Source organism: Cydia strobilella, chromosome 3 (assembly GCF_947568885.1).
Source record: "Cydia strobilella chromosome 3, ilCydStro3.1, whole genome shotgun sequence".
NCBI lineage: Eukaryota > Metazoa > Arthropoda > Insecta > Lepidoptera > Tortricidae > Cydia > Cydia strobilella.
This window is the reverse complement of record NC_086043.1, coordinates 23,473,834-23,499,347: the sequence shown is the minus strand read 5'-3', so window position 1 is coordinate 23,499,347 and position 25,514 is coordinate 23,473,834. Positions and strand designations below refer to the sequence as shown.

The 25,514-nt window shown below is 47.2% G+C and overlaps 1 protein-coding gene across 1 annotated transcript in view; it reads right to left on the bottom strand.

Annotated features, from left to right (window-relative positions):
* The window catches only part of LOC134756244 (structural maintenance of chromosomes protein 6), a 36,216-nt gene extending 14,625 nt beyond the window's left edge, over nucleotides 1-21,591 (bottom strand). The window contains 12 exon segments of the mRNA XM_063693071.1: nucleotides 7,798-7,893; nucleotides 9,504-9,630; nucleotides 10,085-10,250; nucleotides 11,092-11,287; nucleotides 11,875-12,002; nucleotides 12,548-12,694; nucleotides 14,328-14,521; nucleotides 15,831-16,193; nucleotides 16,846-17,096; nucleotides 18,425-18,666; nucleotides 19,941-20,099; nucleotides 21,298-21,591. Coding sequence (XP_063549141.1) covers nucleotides 7,798-7,893; nucleotides 9,504-9,630; nucleotides 10,085-10,250; nucleotides 11,092-11,287; nucleotides 11,875-12,002; nucleotides 12,548-12,694; nucleotides 14,328-14,521; nucleotides 15,831-16,193; nucleotides 16,846-17,096; nucleotides 18,425-18,666; nucleotides 19,941-20,099; nucleotides 21,298-21,523 — 2,295 coding nt within the window. The 5' untranslated portion in view covers nucleotides 21,524-21,591.
* Nucleotides 21,592-25,514: the final 3,923 nt, after the last annotated feature.

The following is a 25,514-nucleotide window of genomic DNA, read 5'->3' as shown; positions in this document are numbered from 1 at the left end:
TGCTCGAGCGCGGCGCGCGCGTCTCTTTCTTCCTTCTCCTTGTATAATAGTAACTCACCAGCACGGCTGCCTGGTGCGGGGCCTGCTGCTGCTCGAGCGCGGCGCGCGCGTCTCTTTCTTCCTTCTCCTTGTATAATAGTAACTCACCAGCACGGCTGCCTGGTGCGGGGCCTGCTGCTGCTCGAGCGCGGCGCGCGCGTCTCTTTCTTCCTTCTCCTTGTATAATAGTAACTCACCAGCACGGCTGCCTGGTGCGGGGCCTGCTGCTGCTCGAGCGCGGCGCGCGCGTCTCTTTCTTCCTTCTCCTTGTATAATAGTAACTCACCAGCACGGCTGCCTGGTGCGGGGCCTGCTGCTGCTCGAGCGCGGCGCGCGCGTCTCTTTCTTCCTTCTCCTTGTATAATAGTAACTCACCAGCACGGCTGCCTGGTGCGGGGCCTGCTGCTGCTCGAGCGCGGCGCGCGCGTCTCTTTCTTCCTTCTCCTTGTATAATAGTAACTCACCAGCACGGCTGCCTGGTGCGGGGCCTGCTGCTGCTCGAGCGCGGCGCGCGCGTCTCTTTCTTCCTTCTCCTTGTATAATAGTAACTCACCAGCACGGCTGCCTGGTGCGGGGCCTGCTGCTGCTCGAGCGCGGCGCGCGCGTCTCTTTCTTCCTTCTCCTTGTATAATAGTAACTCACCAGCACGGCTGCCTGGTGCGGGGCCTGCTGCTGCTCGAGCGCGGCGCGCGCGTCTCTTTCTTCCTTCTCCTTGTATAATAGTAACTCACCAGCACGGCTGCCTGGTGCGGGGCCTGCTGCTGCTCGAGCGCGGCGCGCGCGTCTCTTTCTTCCTTCTCCTTGTATAATAGTAACTCACCAGCACGGCTGCCTGGTGCGGGGCCTGCTGCTGCTCGAGCGCGGCGCGCGCGTCTCTTTCTTCCTTCTCCTTGTATAATAGTAACTCACCAGCACGGCTGCCTGGTGCGGGGCCTGCTGCTGCTCGAGCGCGGCGCGCGCGTCTCTTTCTTCCTTCTCCTTGTATAATAGTAACTCACCAGCACGGCTGCCTGGTGCGGGGCCTGCTGCTGCTCGAGCGCGGCGCGCGCGTCTCTTTCTTCCTTCTCCTTGTATAATAGTAACTCACCAGCACGGCTGCCTGGTGCGGGGCCTGCTGCTGCTCGAGCGCGGCGCGCGCGTCTCTTTCTTCCTTCTCCTTGTATAATAGTAACTCACCAGCACGGCTGCCTGGTGCGGGGCCTGCTGCTGCTCGAGCGCGGCGCGCGCGTCTCTTTCTTCCTTCTCCTTGTATAATAGTAACTCACCAGCACGGCTGCCTGGTGCGGGGCCTGCTGCTGCTCGAGCGCGGCGCGCGCGTCTCTTTCTTCCTTCTCCTTGTATAATAGTAACTCACCAGCACGGCTGCCTGGTGCGGGGCCTGCTGCTGCTCGAGCGCGGCGCGCGCGTCTCTTTCTTCCTTCTCCTTGTATAATAGTAACTCACCAGCACGGCTGCCTGGTGCGGGGCCTGCTGCTGCTCGAGCGCGGCGCGCGCGTCTCTTTCTTCCTTCTCCTTGTATAATAGTAACTCACCAGCACGGCTGCCTGGTGCGGGGCCTGCTGCTGCTCGAGCGCGGCGCGCGCGTCTCTTTCTTCCTTCTCCTTGTATAATAGTAACTCACCAGCACGGCTGCCTGGTGCGGGGCCTGCTGCTGCTCGAGCGCGGCGCGCGCGTCTCTTTCTTCCTTCTCCTTGTATAATAGTAACTCACCAGCACGGCTGCCTGGTGCGGGGCCTGCTGCTGCTCGAGCGCGGCGCGCGCGTCTCTTTCTTCCTTCTCCTTGTATAATAGTAACTCACCAGCACGGCTGCCTGGTGCGGGGCCTGCTGCTGCTCGAGCGCGGCGCGCGCGTCTCTTTCTTCCTTCTCCTTGTATAATAGTAACTCACCAGCACGGCTGCCTGGTGCGGGGCCTGCTGCTGCTCGAGCGCGGCGCGCGCGTCTCTTTCTTCCTTCTCCTTGTATAATAGTAACTCACCAGCACGGCTGCCTGGTGCGGGGCCTGCTGCTGCTCGAGCGCGGCGCGCGCGTCTCTTTCTTCCTTCTCCTTGTATAATAGTAACTCACCAGCACGGCTGCCTGGTGCGGGGCCTGCTGCTGCTCGAGCGCGGCGCGCGCGTCTCTTTCTTCCTTCTCCTTGTATAATAGTAACTCACCAGCACGGCTGCCTGGTGCGGGGCCTGCTGCTGCTCGAGCGCGGCGCGCGCGTCTCTTTCTTCCTTCTCCTTGTATAATAGTAACTCACCAGCACGGCTGCCTGGTGCGGGGCCTGCTGCTGCTCGAGCGCGGCGCGCGCGTCTCTTTCTTCCTTCTCCTTGTATAATAGTAACTCACCAGCACGGCTGCCTGGTGCGGGGCCTGCTGCTGCTCGAGCGCGGCGCGCGCGTCTCTTTCTTCCTTCTCCTTGTATAATAGTAACTCACCAGCACGGCTGCCTGGTGCGGGGCCTGCTGCTGCTCGAGCGCGGCGCGCGCGTCTCTTTCTTCCTTCTCCTTGTATAATAGTAACTCACCAGCACGGCTGCCTGGTGCGGGGCCTGCTGCTGCTCGAGCGCGGCGCGCGCGTCTCTTTCTTCCTTCTCCTTGTATAATAGTAACTCACCAGCACGGCTGCCTGGTGCGGGGCCTGCTGCTGCTCGAGCGCGGCGCGCGCGTCTCTTTCTTCCTTCTCCTTGTATAATAGTAACTCACCAGCACGGCTGCCTGGTGCGGGGCCTGCTGCTGCTCGAGCGCGGCGCGCGCGTCTCTTTCTTCCTTCTCCTTGTATAATAGTAACTCACCAGCACGGCTGCCTGGTGCGGGGCCTGCTGCTGCTCGAGCGCGGCGCGCGCGTCTCTTTCTTCCTTCTCCTTGTATAATAGTAACTCACCAGCACGGCTGCCTGGTGCGGGGCCTGCTGCTGCTCGAGCGCGGCGCGCGCGTCTCTTTCTTCCTTCTCCTTGTATAATAGTAACTCACCAGCACGGCTGCCTGGTGCGGGGCCTGCTGCTGCTCGAGCGCGGCGCGCGCGTCTCTTTCTTCCTTCTCCTTGTATAATAGTAACTCACCAGCACGGCTGCCTGGTGCGGGGCCTGCTGCTGCTCGAGCGCGGCGCGCGCGTCTCTTTCTTCCTTCTCCTTGTATAATAGTAACTCACCAGCACGGCTGCCTGGTGCGGGGCCTGCTGCTGCTCGAGCGCGGCGCGCGCGTCTCTTTCTTCCTTCTCCTTGTATAATAGTAACTCACCAGCACGGCTGCCTGGTGCGGGGCCTGCTGCTGCTCGAGCGCGGCGCGCGCGTCTCTTTCTTCCTTCTCCTTGTATAATAGTAACTCACCAGCACGGCTGCCTGGTGCGGGGCCTGCTGCTGCTCGAGCGCGGCGCGCGCGTCTCTTTCTTCCTTCTCCTTGTATAATAGTAACTCACCAGCACGGCTGCCTGGTGCGGGGCCTGCTGCTGCTCGAGCGCGGCGCGCGCGTCTCTTTCTTCCTTCTCCTTGTATAATAGTAACTCACCAGCACGGCTGCCTGGTGCGGGGCCTGCTGCTGCTCGAGCGCGGCGCGCGCGTCTCTTTCTTCCTTCTCCTTGTATAATAGTAACTCACCAGCACGGCTGCCTGGTGCGGGGCCTGCTGCTGCTCGAGCGCGGCGCGCGCGTCTCTTTCTTCCTTCTCCTTGTATAATAGTAACTCACCAGCACGGCTGCCTGGTGCGGGGCCTGCTGCTGCTCGAGCGCGGCGCGCGCGTCTCTTTCTTCCTTCTCCTTGTATAATAGTAACTCACCAGCACGGCTGCCTGGTGCGGGGCCTGCTGCTGCTCGAGCGCGGCGCGCGCGTCTCTTTCTTCCTTCTCCTTGTATAATAGTAACTCACCAGCACGGCTGCCTGGTGCGGGGCCTGCTGCTGCTCGAGCGCGGCGCGCGCGTCTCTTTCTTCCTTCTCCTTGTATAATAGTAACTCACCAGCACGGCTGCCTGGTGCGGGGCCTGCTGCTGCTCGAGCGCGGCGCGCGCGTCTCTTTCTTCCTTCTCCTTGTATAATAGTAACTCACCAGCACGGCTGCCTGGTGCGGGGCCTGCTGCTGCTCGAGCGCGGCGCGCGCGTCTCTTTCTTCCTTCTCCTTGTATAATAGTAACTCACCAGCACGGCTGCCTGGTGCGGGGCCTGCTGCTGCTCGAGCGCGGCGCGCGCGTCTCTTTCTTCCTTCTCCTTGTATAATAGTAACTCACCAGCACGGCTGCCTGGTGCGGGGCCTGCTGCTGCTCGAGCGCGGCGCGCGCGTCTCTTTCTTCCTTCTCCTTGTATAATAGTAACTCACCAGCACGGCTGCCTGGTGCGGGGCCTGCTGCTGCTCGAGCGCGGCGCGCGCGTCTCTTTCTTCCTTCTCCTTGTATAATAGTAACTCACCAGCACGGCTGCCTGGTGCGGGGCCTGCTGCTGCTCGAGCGCGGCGCGCGCGTCTCTTTCTTCCTTCTCCTTGTATAATAGTAACTCACCAGCACGGCTGCCTGGTGCGGGGCCTGCTGCTGCTCGAGCGCGGCGCGCGCGTCTCTTTCTTCCTTCTCCTTGTATAATAGTAACTCACCAGCACGGCTGCCTGGTGCGGGGCCTGCTGCTGCTCGAGCGCGGCGCGCGCGTCTCTTTCTTCCTTCTCCTTGTATAATAGTAACTCACCAGCACGGCTGCCTGGTGCGGGGCCTGCTGCTGCTCGAGCGCGGCGCGCGCGTCTCTTTCTTCCTTCTCCTTGTATAATAGTAACTCACCAGCACGGCTGCCTGGTGCGGGGCCTGCTGCTGCTCGAGCGCGGCGCGCGCGTCTCTTTCTTCCTTCTCCTTGTATAATAGTAACTCACCAGCACGGCTGCCTGGTGCGGGGCCTGCTGCTGCTCGAGCGCGGCGCGCGCGTCTCTTTCTTCCTTCTCCTTGTATAATAGTAACTCACCAGCACGGCTGCCTGGTGCGGGGCCTGCTGCTGCTCGAGCGCGGCGCGCGCGTCTCTTTCTTCCTTCTCCTTGTATAATAGTAACTCACCAGCACGGCTGCCTGGTGCGGGGCCTGCTGCTGCTCGAGCGCGGCGCGCGCGTCTCTTTCTTCCTTCTCCTTGTATAATAGTAACTCACCAGCACGGCTGCCTGGTGCGGGGCCTGCTGCTGCTCGAGCGCGGCGCGCGCGTCTCTTTCTTCCTTCTCCTTGTATAATAGTAACTCACCAGCACGGCTGCCTGGTGCGGGGCCTGCTGCTGCTCGAGCGCGGCGCGCGCGTCTCTTTCTTCCTTCTCCTTGTATAATAGTAACTCACCAGCACGGCTGCCTGGTGCGGGGCCTGCTGCTGCTCGAGCGCGGCGCGCGCGTCTCTTTCTTCCTTCTCCTTGTATAATAGTAACTCACCAGCACGGCTGCCTGGTGCGGGGCCTGCTGCTGCTCGAGCGCGGCGCGCGCGTCTCTTTCTTCCTTCTCCTTGTATAATAGTAACTCACCAGCACGGCTGCCTGGTGCGGGGCCTGCTGCTGCTCGAGCGCGGCGCGCGCGTCTCTTTCTTCCTTCTCCTTGTATAATAGTAACTCACCAGCACGGCTGCCTGGTGCGGGGCCTGCTGCTGCTCGAGCGCGGCGCGCGCGTCTCTTTCTTCCTTCTCCTTGTATAATAGTAACTCACCAGCACGGCTGCCTGGTGCGGGGCCTGCTGCTGCTCGAGCGCGGCGCGCGCGTCTCTTTCTTCCTTCTCCTTGTATAATAGTAACTCACCAGCACGGCTGCCTGGTGCGGGGCCTGCTGCTGCTCGAGCGCGGCGCGCGCGTCTCTTTCTTCCTTCTCCTTGTATAATAGTAACTCACCAGAACGGCTGCCTGGTGCGGGGCCTGCTGCTGCTCGAGCGCGGCGCGCGCGTCTCTTTCTTCCTTCTCCTTGTATAATAGTAACTCACCAGCACGGCTGCCTGGTGCGGGGCCTGCTGCTGCTCGAGCGCGGCGCGCGCGTCTCTTTCTTCCTTCTCCTTGTATAATAGTAACTCACCAGCACGGCTGCCTGGTGCGGGGCCTGCTGCTGCTCGAGCGCGGCGCGCGCGTCTCTTTCTTCCTTCTCCTTGTATAATAGTAACTCACCAGAACGGCTGCCTGGTGCGGGGCCTGCTGCTGCTCGAGCGCGGCGCGCGCGTCTCTTTCTTCCTTCTCCTTGTATAATAGTAACTCACCAGCACGGCTGCCTGGTGCGGGGCCTGCTGCTGCTCGAGCGCGGCGCGCGCGTCTCTTTCTTCCTTCTCCTTGTATAATAGTAACTCACCAGCACGGCTGCCTGGTGCGGGGCCTGCTGCTGCTCGAGCGCGGCGCGCGCGTCTCTTTCTTCCTTCTCCTTGTAAAATAGTAACTCACCAGCACGGCTGCCTGGTGCGGGGCCTGCTGCTGCTCGAGCGCTGCGCGCGCGTCTCTTTCTTCCTTCTCCTTGTAAAATAGTAACTCACCAGCACGGCTGCCTGGTGCGGGGCCTGCTGCTGCTCGAGCGCTGCGCGCGCGTCTCTTTCTTCCTTCTCCTTGTATAATAGTAACTCACCAGCACGGCTGCCTGGTGCGGGGCCTGCTGCTGCTCGAGCGCGGCGCGCGCGTCTCTTTCTTCCTTCTCCTTGTATAATAGTAACTCACCAGAACGGCTGCCTGGTGCGGGGCCTGCTGCTGCTCGAGCGCGGCGCGCGCGTCTCTTTCTTCCTTCTCCTTGTATAATAGTAACTCACCAGCACGGCTGCCTGGTGCGGGGCCTGCTGCTGCTCGAGCGCGGCGCGCGCGTCTCTTTCTTCCTTCTCCTTGTATAATAGTAACTCACCAGCACGGCTGCCTGGTGCGGGGCCTGCTGCTGCTCGAGCGCGGCGCGCGCTCTCTTTCTTCCTTCTCCTTGTATAATAGTAACTCACCAGCACGGCTGCCTGGTGCGGGGCCTGCTGCTGCTCGAGCGCGGCGCGCGCGTCTCTTTCTTCCTTCTCCTTGTATAATAGTAACTCACCAGCACGGCTGCCTGGTGCGGGGCCTGCTGCTGCTCGAGCGCGGCGCGCGCTCTCTTTCTTCCTTCTCCTTGTATAATAGTAACTCACCAGCACGGCTGCCTGGTGCGGGGCCTGCTGCTGCTCGAGCGCTGCGCGCGCGTCTCTTTCTTCCTTCTCCTTGTATAATAGTAACTCACCAGCACGGCTGCCTGGTGCGGGGCCTGCTGCTGCTCGAGCGCGGCGCGCGCGTCTCTTTCTTCCTTCTCCTTGTATAATAGTAACTCACCAGAACGGCTGCCTGGTGCGGGGCCTGCTGCTGCTCGAGCGCGGCGCGCGCGTCTCTTTCTTCCTTCTCCTTGTATAATAGTAACTCACCAGCACGGCTGCCTGGTGCGGGGCCTGCTGCTGCTCGAGCGCGGCGCGCGCGTCTCTTTCTTCCTTCTCCTTGTATAATAGTAACTCACCAGCACGGCTGCCTGGTGCGGGGCCTGCTGCTGCTCGAGCGCGGCGCGCGCGTCTCTTTCTTCCTTCTCCTTGTATAATAGTAACTCACCAGCACGGCTGCCTGGTGCGGGGCCTGCTGCTGCTCGAGCGCGGCGCGCGCTCTCTTTCTTCCTTCTCCTTGTATAATAGTAACTCACCAGCACGGCTGCCTGGTGCGGGGCCTGCTGCTGCTCGAGCGCGGCGCGCGCTCTCTTTCTTCCTTCTCCTTGTATAATAGTAACTCACCAGCACGGCTGCCTGGTGCGGGGCCTGCTGCTGCTCGAGCGCGGCGCGCGCGTCTCTTTCTTCCTTCTCCTTGTATAATAGTAACTCACCAGCACGGCTGCCTGGTGCGGGGCCTGCTGCTGCTCGAGCGCTGCGCGCGCGTCTCTTTCTTCCTTCTCCTTGGTGTGTTGCTCGCTTAGAAGTTTCTGTACAACAAATCAATCATTATTAGAGTTGGCAACATTTCTATAGACGGGCGTCGTAGGCGTCGCTTCAAACTGATGGATGGATTAACGAATCTAACAATTAACTTTTATAAATTATATAGACCAATGGTTCCCAAAACTAACTGGGTTCCGACCCACCTAACAAAAACGGTCAAATTCGGGACCCACCTCTTGGCCGTCTTAAAAAGGCCATATGCAATGAAATATCGTCCTTATGTGTGTTAAAACAGGCTTCAAAGTATCACGTTTCGAGCGGAGCAACTGAGAAAACTGTAAAGGAATTTCATACGAAATTGAAGGCCTAGGCCGGGAAGTTATTTTATTTTATTTTAATGTAAACATGGCGTCTGTGTTCAATGTTCATGCGAGCAGGATAAACAGCTGATTTTTTTTTACAGTCGTAACGCAAAAATAATCAAATTTTCGTTCGTCCGTAAGCGACCCTTAATTTATATTTAAAAAAAAAACGCAAAAAAAAAACAAAAAAAATCTTTATAGGGCTGTATCTCCTATACCATGCGTCGTAGCGCAAAAATAATAAAATTTTCGTTTCCCTCTAGATGACCCTTAATTTATATTTGAAAAAAAAAAAAAACTATACATCAAACAAACATCAAACATTTATTCAGCAAATAGGCTACAGGGGCACTTTTACATGTCAATTTTTACAAACAATAATATTAACCCAAAATTACAAAAAAAATTACATAAATATAAATGTCAAATTACACAAAAAAAAATATACAAACAACAGAAGTACTAAAATCGTTTAGAGATGTAAAAAGACTTCAATTGTTATATAATTAATAAAAAGACAAGATATTATTATTATAGGGCTGTATATCCTAAACCATGCGTCGTAGCGCAAAAATAATAAAATTTTCGGTTCCCTCTAGATGAACCTTAATTTATATTTGAAAAATAAATAAAAAAAAAACAAAAAATAGAAACTATAGGGCTGTATCTCCTAAACCATGCGTCGTAGCGCAAAAATAATAAAATTTTCGTTCCCGTCTAGGTGACCCTTAATTTATATTAAAAAAAAAAACCCCAAAAAAAACATAAACAATATTTATAGGAGTGTATTTCCTAAACCATGCGTCGTAGCGCAAAAATAATAAAAATTTCGCTCCCCTCTAGGTGACCCTTAATTTAAATATAAAAAAAAAACAAAAAGAAAACTTTATAGGGCTGTATCTCCTAAACCGTGTGTCGTAGCGCAAAAATAATCAAATTTTTGTTCCTCCGCGATACTACACGCACTGAATTACCTATCACATTACGGCATGAAACAATCATCATCATCATCATCATGTTTGTATTATTATTTCATTGCATGTTTGAGAAAAGCACTATACATATCTCGGCGTGAACAGGGGTTGCCGGCCTCATAACTATTCGGCCTCACTACGTTCGGCCGTCTATTCTATTCGGCCGACAACCCCTTACTTCACGGCCTCTGTAGTAATTACTATTCTCTTGCTGTTTTTTTCTGTATTGGTTTTTTTTTTATCGAGGTGTGCAATAAAGAGTATTTGTATTGTATATTGTATTGTACTGTAAAGTAGAGAAACAATAATAAAACGAACCTGCAGGTCCCTTGAAGCGACGTGTTCGAGCTGCTTGGCCTCTTTCAAGGTCGCATCCAACTCTTGTTCTTCACCCTCGAGCTCTCGCAGTTGTGCTTGGGCTTCTTTGATGTCTTCTAGCAGTTGCCTGTACGAATATGTGTCGTTTTCAAGCAAAAGGTACCACATTGTCGCTTGCCATAAGGACGCTCTGACAGGTTTTTCGTATAAACATACAAGCAATTTTCTTCCTTATGGTAAGCGACAATGTGGTACCTTTTGATTGAAACCGTCACATATACTTGTGTAAGATTGTGTATACTCGTATAAAAAAATTTAAGTAACAGAATAAGTGCTTAAAAAGAAGTAAAACGAAAAACACAAACAAGCGACTACGTTTCCTTGATCAGAAATTACTATAATTAGGATAGGAACCTCTTCGAGATTTTCTCTGAGACTGCAAAAAAAAAACAGTTGTAAAATGGCCACTTATGCTATGGCACAGTTGGGTACCCATCAGCCACCTACTTACATACTAGTTAGAATAAGAGATGTATGTGGCGTCCAGTGTTACGATGCTACAGTTTGTGTTCGTCAGCTACCTGTTCCGCTCCGTGTTGGAGACGGCGAGGTAGCAGGCGCGGCGGTTGGAGCCGCCGTAGCTGCGGTAGCGCGGCGCCGGGAAGTACTCGGTGGCGTCCAGTGTTACGATACGGCCGCAGTTTGTGGGGACGTTCTCGACGCGGTCCGAGAGGCGTTGGGCGTCCGCTACAAACAAATTAAATCTTGAAAACCTTTCTTCTAAACAATAGGATTTAAAACCAATGGTTTATAATGGTTTCAACTGTATTTTGTGTTGAAACCGAACAAGATTGTATATTCCGCTCCATTCGTTTTATAGATCATAATTAACACCCGGTTTAGAAGAGGTAAAAACAAGGGTATCAAGTTTAGGGTACAGATAAGAAGTATGGTTTAGATGTTAAAACAGCACTGTTAACTTTAGCAACAATTGTCATTTATTTAAACAACTAAATTCGAGATTACGTTGCCAATTCAACATTTTGGTGCCGTGACCAGGATGTATTAGTAATGTTTGACATAATTACATTATTGGATTACTACAAAATGATAACAGTATAGCACCGTGGTGCCCACCGTGCTCCGGTATCCGGTACCATGAGAATCCTCTCCACCCCGACACTGTCAATCAGAAAGTTGGCGACGACAGGATCCGTGACGACCAGAGAATCCAACGCGGACACATCATGGTTTGACAAGAACTTAGGGCCACAATATAAGAATTCACTGACCGTGTTCAGGTACCATGAGAATCCTCTCCACCCCGACACTGTCAATCAGAAAGTTGGCGACAACAGGGTCGGTGACGACCAGAGAATCTAACGCGGACACATCATGGTTTGACAATAACTTAGGGCCACAATATAAGAATTCACTGACCGTGTTCAGGTACCATGAGAATCCTCTCCACCCCGACACTGTCAATCAGAAAGTTGGCGACAACAGGGTCGGTGACGACCAGAGAATCTAACGCGGACACATCATGGTTTGACAATAACTTAGGGCCACAATATAAGAATTCACTGACCGTGTTCAGGTACCATGAGAATCCTCTCCACCCCGACACTGTCAATCAGAAAGTTGGCGACGACAGGGTCGGTGACGACCAGGGAGTCCAGCGCGGACATGTACGGACGCGCGCGGACCACGTGTTGGGACACGTCGTGTTGTCTGGGCAGGAACTTGCTGCAGGTCACGCTTGGCTTGCTCCTTCTGCCGTATATCTAAAACGATAGGCTAGGTTAGAGGTCTGCAAACAACCCTACTGTAATATTATAAATGCGAAAGTAAATCTGAGTCTGTTACCTCTTCACGCTTAAGCCGCTGAACCGATTGAGATGAAATCTAATATGGAGATAGTTTGAGGCCCGGGAAAGGACATAATTTTTTATTTATTTATTTAGGAAACAAACAAGCACATACAAATATGTTTAAACTTGCAGATATACAATTAGACCTATAGTTCCATTAAATATAATGTTTACTATTTCGAAAACCATCCCTCAAGAAGGTGAAAGGGTGGTGGAAATGGTGGAATTTACTATGGAAATATTCATTCTACGCAGATGAACTCGCGGGACTCGCAGGCAGCAACTAGTTCAAAATAAAGAATCAGAAAAACTAAAAATTAATAAAACGTCAGAGTCGGACTCGCCCACCGAGGGTTCTCCGTACTTTTTAGTATTTGTTGTTATAGCGGCAACAGAAATACATCATCTGTGATAATTTCAACTGTCTAGCTATCACGGTTCATGCGATACAGCCTGGTGACAGGCAGTCGTACACTGTACAGACGTGGTTGGAGTCTGACCTTGTTCATGAGGTCGAACAGCAGGACCCGGTCCTTGTCGTCGTTGACGAGGAAGGTCCTTAGGGCTCCGCCGAGCACGTGCTCCAGCGCGCCGCCCCATTTCTTCTCACGTACTTTCAGGTGAGCTCCTGCACAAAAATGTTACTCTTAAATTTGGTAAAGCCTGACCAGTCATTATTAAGTAGTATGATCATTGTCAAGAGGGCGCTGTTATTTTTATGTATAGGGTGACAGCTCAGTATAGTATGAAAAAAATAGTTCCAGTGAAAGTCCGCAACATGGCGCGTGATCATATATTCCTGGTCAGGCTTTATGTGGAGTGAAACATGTGTATGGTGGGTCCTGAATCAACGTTCCCACAGGTCCAATAGGTTTCTTGGTGAACTGAACCCGCTTCCGGGCCTGCTCGACTGCTATGCACAGAGCCACCATTTCTTCACCGTACATACCCATATCATTGTAACTGATATGAGAAGGTATGTGTGATTTGTGTGTGTGTGTGATCTTGAATACGTAACAGGTCCGATAGGTTTCTTGGTGAACTGAACCCGCTTCCGGGCCTGCTCGACTGCTATGCACAGAGCCACCATTTCTTCACCGTACATATCCATATCATTGTAACTGATATGAGAAGGTATGTGTGACTTGTGTGTGTGTGATCTTGAATACGTACCAACAGGTCCGATTGGTTTCTTAGTGAACTTTCCTTGCTTGTGAGCTTGTTCGACTGCTCTACAGAGAGCCACCATCTCCTCCCCGTACACGCCAAGCTCGTCGTTGCCTCGGGACTGTAGGGAGCGCTGCTCTTGCTGGAGTTTTACTATAACAGAAGAAATATTCGGTGTTCATCATCATCATATCAGCCTTTTATCGCCCACTGCTGAGCATAGGCCTCTCTTCGAGTACGCCACTTATCCCGGTCCTGAGGCAATCTCATCCAGAAGTGACCCGCGGTCTTCCGAATGTCGTCCACCCAACGAGCCAACGGACGCCAGGCACTCCTTTCGTCTGAAAGCGGCCACGATTCCGTTAACATTTTGGCCCACCTGCCATCACTCTGTCTGGAAACATGTCCCGCCCAGTTCCATTTAAGTTTGGTAATGACGTTGCACCGTGGTGCGGCGTCGGATCTCGACATTCCTCACTCGGTCTTGAAGTTTGATGTGTGCGGTGTTAAAGACATAGAATTATAGCGTCAGTTTTTAAGAACCAGTTGGAATTGAAAGTAAAAACTTTAAAATCCGACTTCCAGATATGACTTTTTTCGTAAAGAACTTCTCTTTGAAATATAGTTCCGCATGACACCCCAGAAACAGTTGTTTTGTTTTCGAATTTGGAACCCTTAGTTATATGTGGTGCTGTGCTGTAGGGGAGGTAGGGGAGCATTGGGCAATTTTTACCTAAGTCGTGATAAAAACGTTACATTTCAAAGTCAAAGTCAATATATTCTTTATTCAAATGGGCGCTGTTCTGCTGCGCCTGCGTGAGCTCGTGCCGTCTCGCTCTACCCTACATACTCAGCTCGCTCCTCGCCCGCTGCGTGGATTGTCTCGCTCGCTCCCACTGGCCGGCACAATGGGCGCTGTTCTGCTGCGCCTGCGTGAGCTCGTGCCGTCTCGCTCTACCCTACATACTCAGCTCGCTCCTCGCCCGCTGCGTGGATTGTCTCGCTCGCTCCCACTGGCCGGCACAATGGGCGCTGTTCTGCTGCGCCTGCGTGAGCTCGTGCCGTCTCGCTCTACCCTACATACTCAGCTCGCTCCTCGCCCGCTGCGTGGATTGTCTCGCTCGCTCCCACTGGCCGGCACAATGGGCGCTGTTCTGCTGCGCCTGCGTGAGCTCGTGCCGTCTCGCTCTACCCTACATACTCAGCTCGCTCCTCGCCCGCTGCGTGGATTGTCTCGCTCGCTCCCACTGGCCGGCACAATGGGCGCTGTTCTGCTGCGCCTGCGTGAGCTCGTGCCGTCTCGCTCTACCCTACATACTCAGCTCGCTCCTCGCCCGCTGCGTGGATTGTCTCGCTCGCTCCCACTGGCCGGCACAATGGGCGCTGTTCTGCTGCGCCTGCGTGAGCTCGTGCCGTCTCGCTCTACCCTACATACTCAGCTCGCTCCTCGCCCGCTGCGTGGATTGTCTCGCTCGCTCCCACTGGCCGGCACAATGGGCGCTGTTCTGCTGCGCCTGCGTGAGCTCGTGCCGTCTCGCTCTACCCTACATACTCAGCTCGCTCCTCGCCCGCTGCGTGGATTGTCTCGCTCGCTCCCACTGGCCGGCACAATGGGCGCTGTTCTGCTGCGCCTGCGTGAGCTCGTGCCGTCTCGCTCTACCCTACATACTCAGCTCGCTCCTCGCCCGCTGCGTGGATTGTCTCGCTCGCTCCCACTGGCCGGCACAATGGGCGCTGTTCTGCTGCGCCTGCGTGAGCTCGTGCCGTCTCGCTCTACCCTACATACTCAGCTCGCTCCTCGCCCGCTGCGTGGATTGTCTCGCTCGCTCCCACTGGCCGGCACAATGGGCGCTGTTCTGCTGCGCCTGCGTGAACTCGTGCTGCGCGGTGCTGTACCGCGCACGGACCGCGTCGAGCGCTCTCTTTGCTGCTGCGGCGGCTTTTTCTAGCGACGAGCGTTGGGACTGCGAGTCGCCGTCGCTACGACAAACAGACGTAAAAATATAATACATTGAAACTCAATATTTTGAAATAGAAATAGGAACCATTTGATCGTGACAAACATGATACATGCAACAAGTAATTTTTTTTTCTCAAAAATGGACGGCAAAGTCGACGTTGCCGGTTAAAAAGTAGGTCGCGAAGTGCGTAGTTTATGGTCAGTCAAAAAATTAAAAAGTTAAAAACATTGCAGTCTCGATTTCGGGACTGCAATGTTGCATACAAATTCCATTATTTGTCGAGTTCCAAACTTTTTAAAAGTTGAAGTGGCCATATCAAATGAAGACTATTTAGGTGTCTCAAATAGTTTGGCGTATTTTCAGCAGAAAAATACACTTCCATTTTTAAATAAAAAAATAAAACGGCGGCAAAGCAAATCTTTTTACTTTTTTCTGTGAAAATATATACATAACAATGTTGCTTCTGTAAAATATTTCTATTATATTTGCATTTATTGCGCCATTTTTGAGAAAAGCACTCCCAAGGTCGTCCGTTTAAAACAAATCCTCAGCCAGCAAGTAGCTATTTCCGAGCTTCGACAATAATGTACTATTAATAATTTATGTGTTTGTTTTTAGATTTATTTAGGGCATATTTAGGGTTTTAGATTTAATTTAGTTTTATTTTTAGATTAATTTAGATCGTATGCTATTCTGTATGTTTGATTGAATAAATAGTTAAAATTCAAGATAAAAAAAAATACAATGTGTCCCAATGAATGGCCGGTCGAAGTATTTTACAGATGGCGCTAGCATAGCTTGTCCTGTCAATCCCTAGAATTGTCAAATTCCTGTTTTTTTTTGGAATATTATGGCCTGGATGCCAGCCTTTTAAGCCAATTCTCATAGAACGAAACTAGAGAAAGGGGCAAGCTATGATGGCGTCATCTATGCAAACCTTTGACAGTTGCCAACCCCACTTGACGAATTGATCAGTCATTTTAAACAGTATTGGGTAGAAAATTAGCCATTCGAAAACCATATTAGTATTATAGGATATAAAACACAGCTCTGAACATTTTATTCTCACAAGTCAAAAGTCTACCTTTGGCTGCATCCATCTGGCAAAAATTTGCGAGCAGTTGAAGCCATTTATGAAAAAAAAAACAGCCTAGAGGCTCGTCATATACTTGATATTTATTATCTCGAGTTCCAAAGCCTTCCTTTTGCCTCTCATGATCTGGTCGGAGTGCTTGTTACCAGTGTTCTGGAAGCTTCTTAACGCGGTCTGCGCTGCTCGCACTTGGCCTTCGAGGTCCTTTAACTGTTGTCCTAGAAGTGTCACTTACTTGATATTCTTTATCTCGAGCTCTAATGCCGTAGCTTTCCGCTTTTCTCTCCTGATCTGGTCCGAGTGCTTGTTACCAGTGTTTTGGAAGCTTCGTAACGCGGTCTGCGCTGCTCGCACTTGGCCTTCGAGGTCCTTTAACTGTTGTCCTAGAAGTGTCACTTACTTGATATTCTTTATCTCGAGCTCCAATGCCGTAGCTTTCCGCTTTTCTCTCCTGATCTGGTCCGAGTGCTTGTTGCCCGTGTTCTGGAAGCTTCTTAGTGCCGTTTGCGCTGCTCGCACTTGGCCTTCTAAGTCTTTGAGCTGTTGCTCTAGCAGGGTGCGCTGGTTGTTGTGCTCTTCAAACTGAGTTTTCAGAGTGCTAAAACAAGTCCAAATTGTATAAAAAAGGTAGGGGGTAAACATCTTCGCCTTGCTTTAACCCATCATGCTAATGTTGATACCATGATACCCAAGTGAGCGAAATATTTGAGAATAAGTGAAATCTTAAGAGTTGCAGGGATTTCGCGGCAGGGTTAAACAATGTTTACCACTGTGAAACACAAAAACATTTTGTTTATTTTCTATGCTTTCAGGTTTTGGTTGGAAGTTCCCTTGCAAATCTATAGTCTAGTGTCTTAAATATTAAAAAAACCGGCCAAGTGCGAGTCGGACTCGCGCACGAAGGGTTCCGTACCATTACGGAAAAAAAACAGCAAAAAAATCACGTTTGTTGTATGGGAGCCCCACTTAAATATTTATATTATTCTGTTTTTAGTATTTGTTAACATAGCGGCAACAGAAATACATCATCTGTAAAAATTTCAACTGTCTAGCTATCACGGTTCATGAGATACAGCCTGGTGACAGACAGACAGACGGACGGACAGCGGAGTCTTAGTAATAGGGTCCCGTTTTTACCCTTTGGGTACGGAACCCTAAAAAAATCTAAGGAGTTCCTCACACTGGTGTTGCAACCGGATGTGATAACCAATTAACACTACTATTTTCGTTGACCACTTTGAATTACTTACTCTATGACACCATTCTTCCCCCCGCAGCTCGCATCCAAACTTTTCAACTTAACTTCCAGCTTCAGTATCTTATCCTCCTGTTTTTGCCTCTTCGACTCTATGTCTCGGACCTGCCGCTCTAACTGCGCTATCTCGCTCCAATAATACTCGTTTTCAAGCGCTTTTTCTCGGGCGATGATCTCGCTTCGGGACTGAAGTCTGTCGTGGATTGCTTTAAGCTTGATTTTTTCTTTTTTAACATCTTCTAGAGCCTGTAAAATTGTGATTTTTTATTCAGTTTGTAATAAAGAATCACATCTGCCGTAGACACATTAACCAACGTCAGAAATCGTGCATCCTGGCAGGCGTGTCTCATTCCGCGATTTCGTCGCGTCGCTACAAGTACCTGCGGCCGCCTCAATTTTGAGGTTTTGCCATAGTAATTGCCGCACACCGCTATGGAACGGACGCCTGCACGCGTTCGTGCCGCCTCGTAGTAGTCGCGTTTTGTTAGGGAGTGAATCTTCTGTACTTGTATTCTGTGATCCTGGCAAAAGGGGTCTTACCTTACTGAACAATGTGAATATCTGCTTAGCTTAGCAGCTGCGTGTAAAGGGTCAAATAGACGGGCGGGCGTACCGAACCGCGACCATGGTGCGGTCCGGGCTTATCCAATCGAGTGGAAGGTGGTTTGCCGTATGTCCGTTAATGACGCAGTTATGAGTGAGACAGAGATACCAAAGATAGATATAACTCCGTAATAGATGGATACAGTCTAAGGAAAAAACTTGCCTCTAAAATCAAGAAAATTTGATTCTCGTTCAGAGGGCGCTACTAGCTTTGGCCTACTGTCGTATAGATGGCGTTGACGGTTTCGTTTGTTATTTAACAATTTTAACGCATATCAGTGAAAGAACATGGGTCAAAATCATAAAAATAATTTAAATTTAAACTGTTGTGAGACATACTCACATTAAATCATTTTACGGTTTAGACTCACTTGTTTTAGTCACTCGCGCGACATGTTTCGGAGAGCCTAGGTCTCCTTTCTCAAGCACTAATAGTGCGAGCAGCGTTCACGACGACCGTGTATTGCGTAAAGGAGACCTAGGCTCTCCGAAACATGTCGCGCGAGTGACTAAAACAAGTGAGTCTAAACCGTAAAATGATTTAATAAAAATCATTAATGCAAATAAAAAAACCATTTATCCATATTTAAATACATTTTATCATATTTTTATAAATCTTCATTTTTAGTTTTAAAGTGTGTCGACAGATGGCAGTGAATTTACTGGGGTTACAAAATTTAAGTTATTTAATTTACGCCCAACAGTGGGTGCATACTCGCTGAGGAAGAAGAATAGGGTCAATATTTGCTGAGGGTCGAATGGATTTACCCGAGTTTGAAGTTAAGCGACACATATTCTTCACCAACTTGCAACTAGTCTAATGCCGACAAATAATTCGCCTCCGTCCGGTCCGAATTCGTCGCCTTCCGAAACAGCGTGAATTTCCGTTTGGCGTCCAGGTATTCACTCCCATATCGGGTTGTCCACTTCCTTCCCGTGTAACCTTCTCTTTCTAACTAGTAAAGACTAACCTCAGATTTCCTGGTCCATATATTCTTCGCCATCTTACAGCTCTCCAATGCCGACAAGTAATTCGACTCCGTCCGGTCCAAATTCGTCGCCTTCCGAAACAGTGTGAATTTCCGTTTAGCGTCCGCCGCGTGGAATCCGCGCGCATCGTCCTGGTTGAGCACAGATATTGGATTGTCCACTTGAATGTCGTGCGCTGTGATAATGTTGTTTACTTCGTCGTATTTTGTTGATATCACTTTACCTGGTGACATGAGATAAAATTTATGTTGATATTTGCTGATTATGTTAGGAGTTAGGACTTAGGTAGCACTGAATACAGATTTCTAAATAGACATGTTTAGACAATAGATGACTCTTGGAACAATTTATAATGGTAAATTTAATTGTATAATTATTTAACCTAAAAGGTTTACATCCATTTTCTATATGGACGCCAATGACCGATATATATGCACCATGGGTTTAACGCCAAAGACCGATTAATCGGTCATAGACCACAGAGCAACATAGACCTACATGCGTATGCATAAAGTGCAATTTCAGTTTAGACACTTCGGTGACGTGGCGTGTGGATGACTGCTTTTGTGTTTGACACGGCGTCGAAAAGGTTAACCGAGATACAGCAAACTGCAAAAGTGCATACCAACTTATTATCAGGGCTTTCAGAATGCTGCTGACTTCCAAAATGGTGCAGTGCATCAGGAATGTTCGCCCAAGCGCACACGGACGATTTTCACGCAATTATGCGTAAAAAAATCACGTCGCTAATGGGTCGCGTAAGGGAAAGTCGAAACAGCATTCTGAAGGTGATTGCTAACAGATTTAGCTGCCCCATAATGTGGCACTGGATGGAGCAGGTTAGGTCTACTTTGACCTATATCAAGTGACCTAGGTGTATAAAAAAAAATGTAATTAAAAATACTTAGTGTAGGTAACTAACATAGCTTTTAAGTTAATGTAACTAACCATATATGGACTTGTGGGTCTGAAATAAAGATATATTTAATTTAATTATGCACTGTTACAGCTGGGTTTACAGTGACCAGTGAGCTGCAGAAATAATTGACTCCCTCTGCATAAAAATTAATTTGTTTGCAAGGGGTCGACTATTATTTGCAGATGTACATAATAATTTTGGATTCTTATGAAAAGGTCTGGCCTGGAGTGTCAAAATCAAGAAATAACAGTAACAGAACATCAATCTTTGTTCATTAAAAGGAGAGAAATCGTGGTGATAGGGATGGATATTGCATGACACATTCTTTTTCATTGTCTATTTGAAAGGGGACAAATCATGTTACTATTTATTTATCGTATGGCAATCAATACACACACTTCTTAAATTAAACTTAACATCAAAATTTACAATTCCGCAGATACAAACTCGCGCTTTCTGTCAGATGTTGATAGGGATGGATATTGTATCACACATTCTTTTTCTCATTGCTGTTGATATAATTTTAATATTTTAGGGGCTTAAATTTTTATTTTTAGAGGGCCTAGCACCATATTCACCTGCAGCATTCTTAACCTTGTAGCCGGAGCCCCCGGAGGCGTTGAGGTGCCTCTCGATGATGATGTAGTCTCCGTACACATCATGCTTGTATGCCTGCTCACTGCTGTTCCGGATCTTGATCTCCACTGATGCTGAGTTGGCACCTTTCTTGATGAAGGCTGAAATTATATCTTATTATAAACTTTTGGCAATATTGATAAACCTTTGTCAAGAAGAGAAGAGAAGAAGAAACAAACCATTGATTGTTTATGCCTATCTGTAACTTCTGTTTGTGAGAAAGAGACTAAATGTTACATAGGTTGAAGGGGGTTTCTTTGCAAGTTTAAATATTAAAAGCCTAATGTCTTGTAATTAACTTTATTACTTAATAAAATGGTTTAATTTGCAGTGATAGGATCTTTGCTGGTGCAACTATGCCTACCATCACTGAAGTTGCAGATATGATAAAAAGTCAAAAAACTTTCACATTTGGATTTAATTATGGGATTTATTGCTTCAATTTTATTACTCCATTTGCCCAAGTTTTATTTAATATCCTAATTTAGAGGCAATTAGGATAGGACCAATAACAAATTCGCGGGCAAAACCTGGACAGAGCCACAGCTATAATCAAATTAGATAAAGGCAAGTTGGATGAAAATTATTTTAAGTACTGTGTATATCACAATTAAGTAACATGAAATAAAAAGGCCTGTACTCAGGAATGGTACACTTCATTTTTAGGGTTACATACCCAAAGGGTAAAAACGGGACCTTATTACTAACACTCCGACTCAGTGGCGTAACTAGGGGGGGGGGGGGCAGAGGGGGCAAGTGCCTCGGGCGCCATCCACGGGGGTGCCAAAATGGGCAAAAGGCAGCAGGGAAACTTTTGTCAGTCGTCAGGGGGCGCAAATTGCCCCGGGAGCCATATTCTCTAGCTACGCCCCTGCTCTGACTCCACTGTCCGTCTGTCTGTCACCAGGCTGTATCTCATGAACCGTGATAGCTAGACAGTTAAATTTTCACAGATGATGTATTTCTGTTGCCATGATAACAAATACTAAAAACAGAATAAAATAAATATTTAAGTGGGGCTCCCATACAACAAACGTGGTTTTTTTCGTGTAATGGTACGGAACCCTTCGTGCGCGAGTCCGACGCGCACTTGGCCGGTTTTTTTTGTAGTCGAATGGCTGATTTTCCATTAGCCGGCCCGGCACCGGCACGGCGCCGGCGCCGGTGTCGGTACCGGTACCGGTGCCGGGCCGGCTAATGGAAAAACAGCCAGATATCAACAGTTGTCAAGGTCAATGTTGTTTAAAATATGTTTGAGAAAAAACTTATTATGGCTGTAGATAATGGAAGGATACTTACAATGTAAATTGTTTCCCCTGTTCGTCGCAGAGGCCCTGCCTCCCAAACCGACGACTAAAGCAGTCAGAATTGCGCTTTTACCGCTGCCGTTACGCCCAACGACGAAATTAACGTTCTTATTCAAGTCAATCTGCAAATTGTCATGGCAAAAGAAATTGCGTACGTGAATACTGCAAATAGATCCATCTGTATCTGCCTCTACTGGGTCCGACATTTCCGAATCCATTTTTATGGAGACTATCCAAAAACTAGGCAAATCCTAGGCGCGCGAATTGAATTTCTTGCCTGAAGCGATGCGTGTTTATTATCAAACTGTCAACTTGTCAATAGACCTGTACCAATAACTTCTGAGGTTATAAGAATATTAATGTTGCTTATTTTTTATATATAGTTTCCAGACCATATACTAAACCTAAAAATAATATTTTGTGTCATCCTAGGTATTTGCTTAGGTAGAAATTTAGGTATTTCTTTTTTCAATCAGCATTCTGTAAAAAAAATATTCGAGACGAAATTCTTTGTTTCCCTGTAAAGGCAAAGTGGCTTCCGACGTACACACGCATTTTGTGTCATTTTCATCCACGGGTATAATGACATTTAATAAATACCTAATATTGATCCTAAAACGCCTAAAAAAATATTAGAGTCGGTAAGTGAAGTGTTGTACTTTACAGAACATTGTTATATGTTATTCAAACAAATCTGTGTCAAATTCATCCACCGCTTTTATTTAAAAAAAAATTTTTTCTAATTAACACCCTGTATCTGCCACAAAAAAAAATTCATGTTATTAAGTTTACGTCTACAATATTATAATACCACATTGAGACATCATTCATAATTTGGGTCATTTTGATCCACGGTTTTTTTACTATCTGGCAAAATAAAACTCAATTGAGCAAGAAGGGCGTGCGCGGGGAAGGGTACCTACGCGGGTGGGGTGCTTATTATACTTGCCGCAATATCAGCTGGCGACTGAGATCTTAATACTATCTCCTTTACCCTTGTTAAGACCAACCAAGAGATGGCATTATGAGCTGTCTCGCCACTTAGTTTTGCGATACAGTGTATTTATTTCATTCGTAGGCATAATTACATTGTCTTAATCTTACCGTAGTAGGTATATAAATATAATTAAAAATAAACTGTAGGCTGCACTCCTCATACTGACCAACATTTGTGACGTTCCTAATCAAAAGGTACCACTTTCTCTGACAGGTTATTTGTATAAAGATATAATCAAATTTCGTCTTTATGGTAAACGACAAAGTGGTACCTACCTTTTGATTGAGAATGTCACAACAGCGACTTAAAAATTACTTTTGTTTCGATTTTTAGTAGACTTTTTAAGTTTATTTTAAGACGCAATTTATTGTGATTTTTGTTATGTTTAAGCGTGGCAAGTAACATTAATTACATTGATGATGATGTTCATTAAATACAATATTTTTTCATACTATACTGAACTGTCACCCTATACATGAGAATGAACAGCGCCCTCTTGACAATGATCATATATTACTGGTCAGGCTTTAATATGTGTCATAATTTAGTAAAGTCCCCTTTGTGGATTCTAAGTTTCCGAGTTACAGCAGTTTAGTGAAAGCGTTTTTTTTTAAATATAAATTAAGGGTTGAATAAAGAGGAAAGAAAATTTGATTATTTTTGCGCTACGACGCACGGTTTAGGAGATACAGCCCTATAAAGTTTTTTTTATTGTTTTTTTCTTTTTTACATTGTGTTTTTTGTATATTACTTTGAGGTTTCATAAAGGGGAACGAAAATTTAATTATTTTTGCGCTACGACGCATGGTTTAGGAGATCAAGCCCTATAAAAAAAAAACTATTTTTTTTGCGTTTTTTTTTGTATAAATTAATGGTTACATAAAGGGGACCGAAAAGTTGATTATTTTTGCGCTACGACGCACGCTTTAGGAGATACAGCCCTATATAGATTTTTTCTTTTTCTTTTTTACGTTTCTAAATCTTAATTAAGGGCTTCTTAAGGGGAACGAAAATTTGATTATTTTTCGCTACCATGCACGGTTTAGGAGATACATCCCTAAAGTTTTTTTTGTTGTTTTTTTTTCTTTTTTTTGTCATTGCGTTTTTTGTTATTACTTTGGGTTTTCATAAAAGGGAACGAAAATTTTATTATTTTTGCGCTACGACGCACGGTTTAGGAGATACAGCCCTAAAATGATTTTTTTCTCTTTCTTTTTTGCGTTTTTAAATCTTAATTAGGGGCTTCTTAAAGGGGAACGGATATTGATTATTTTTGCGCTACGATGCACGGTTTAGGAGATACAGCCCTATAAAGTTTTTTTGTTATTATTTTTTTCTTTCTTTTTCTTGTGTTTTTGTATATTATTTAGGGGCTTCATAAAGGGGAACGAAAATTTTATTATTTTTGCGCTACAACGCATGGTTTAGGAGATACAGCCCTATAAAGATTTTTTTTTAAATTTTGCGTTTTTTTTTAAATATAAATTATGGGTTGCATAAAGGGGAACGAAAATTTTATTGTTTTTGCGGTACCACGCACGGTTTAGGAGATACAGCTCTATAAAGTTTTTTTTCCTGGTTTTTTTTTTGTTTTTTTTTTTAAAGTATTAATTACGGGTTTCTGAAAGGGGTTTTTTAAATTATTTTTGCGCTACGACGCATGGTTTAAGAGATACAGCCCTATAAAGATTTTTTCATTGTTTTTTTTTTTCTTTTTTTCTTTTTTACATTGTGTTTTTTGTATATTACTTTGGGGTTTCATAAAGGGGAACGAAAATTTTATTATTTTTGCGGTACCACGCACGGTTTAGGAGATACAGCTCTATAAAGTTTTTTTTCCTGGTTTTTTTTTGTTTTTTTTTAAAGTATTAATTACGGGTTTCTTAAAGAGGTTTTTTAAATTATTTTTGCGCTACGACGCATGGTTTAAGAGATACAGCCGTATAAAGATTTTTTTATTGTTTTTTTTTTTCTTTTTTTCTTTTTTACATTGTGTTTTTTGTATATTACTTTCGGGTTTCATAAAGGGGAACGAAAATTTTATTATTTTTGCGGTACCACGCACGGTTTAGGAGATACAGCTCTATAAAGTTTTTTTTCCTGGTTTTTTTTTTTTTTTTTAAAGTATTAATTACGGGTTTCTTAAAGGGGTTTTTTAAATTATTTTTGCGCTACGACGCATGGTTTAAGAGATACAGCCCTATAATGTTTTTTTTTAATTTTGCGTTTTTTTTTAAATATAAATTATGGGTTGCATAAAGGGGAAAGAAAATTTTATTATTTTTGCGCTACGACGCATGGTTTAGGAGATACAGCCCTATAAAGATTTTTTTTTAAATTTTGCGTTTTTTTAAATATAAATTATGGGTTGCATAAAGGGGAACGAAAATTTTATTGTTTTTGCGGTACCACACACGGTTTAGGAGATACAGCTCTATAAAGTTTTTTTTCCTGTTTTTTTTTGTTTTTTTTTTTAAGTATTAATTACGGGTTTCTTAAAGGGGTTTTTTTAAATTATTTTTGCGCTACGACGCATGGTTTAAGAGATACAGCCCTATAATGATTTTTTTTTTAAATTTTGCGTTTTTTTTTTAAATATAAATTATGGGTTGCATAAAGGGGAACGAAAATTTTATTATTTTTGCGCCACCACGTACGGTTTAGGAGATATTATATTCGTTCAAAATTTCGCGCCGACCTCGAAATTCGAATAAATATGATGAACAAACCGACCAAAACAAACAATGCGCTGTCGCCATTCCGTGCGCTAGCGACTGGTCGCTGCATGCATCACTCCCGCCCGCTCCACTGACCCCCATCCCCACCGCATCATCTATCCATCACGCCGCGTGAGTGAAGTGAAAGAACGAACGCTGGCTCACTCACTTCATTGCAGTGCTTGGCTTGACTAGTTTTTTTATGTGATAGTCAGCAAACGAGCAGACGAGCCGGCTGATGGGAAGCAGTCATCGTCGCCCATGGACATAAGCAACAACACAGGAGCCCTTAAGCATTGCCGACCCTTGAGAACCCTAAATACCCGCTTCTTGAAGAATCCCATGTCGAAGCGCAAAGGAAATACCTCAGGAGGCAACTCATTCCACATTTTGCACGTTCTGGGAAGAAACGAGCGAGATGCCCGCTTATTCTTGGTGTGCCATGTGTCTAAGAAGTGAGGATGAGTTTTGCTCCTTTGGCGGGAGGTGCGTGCG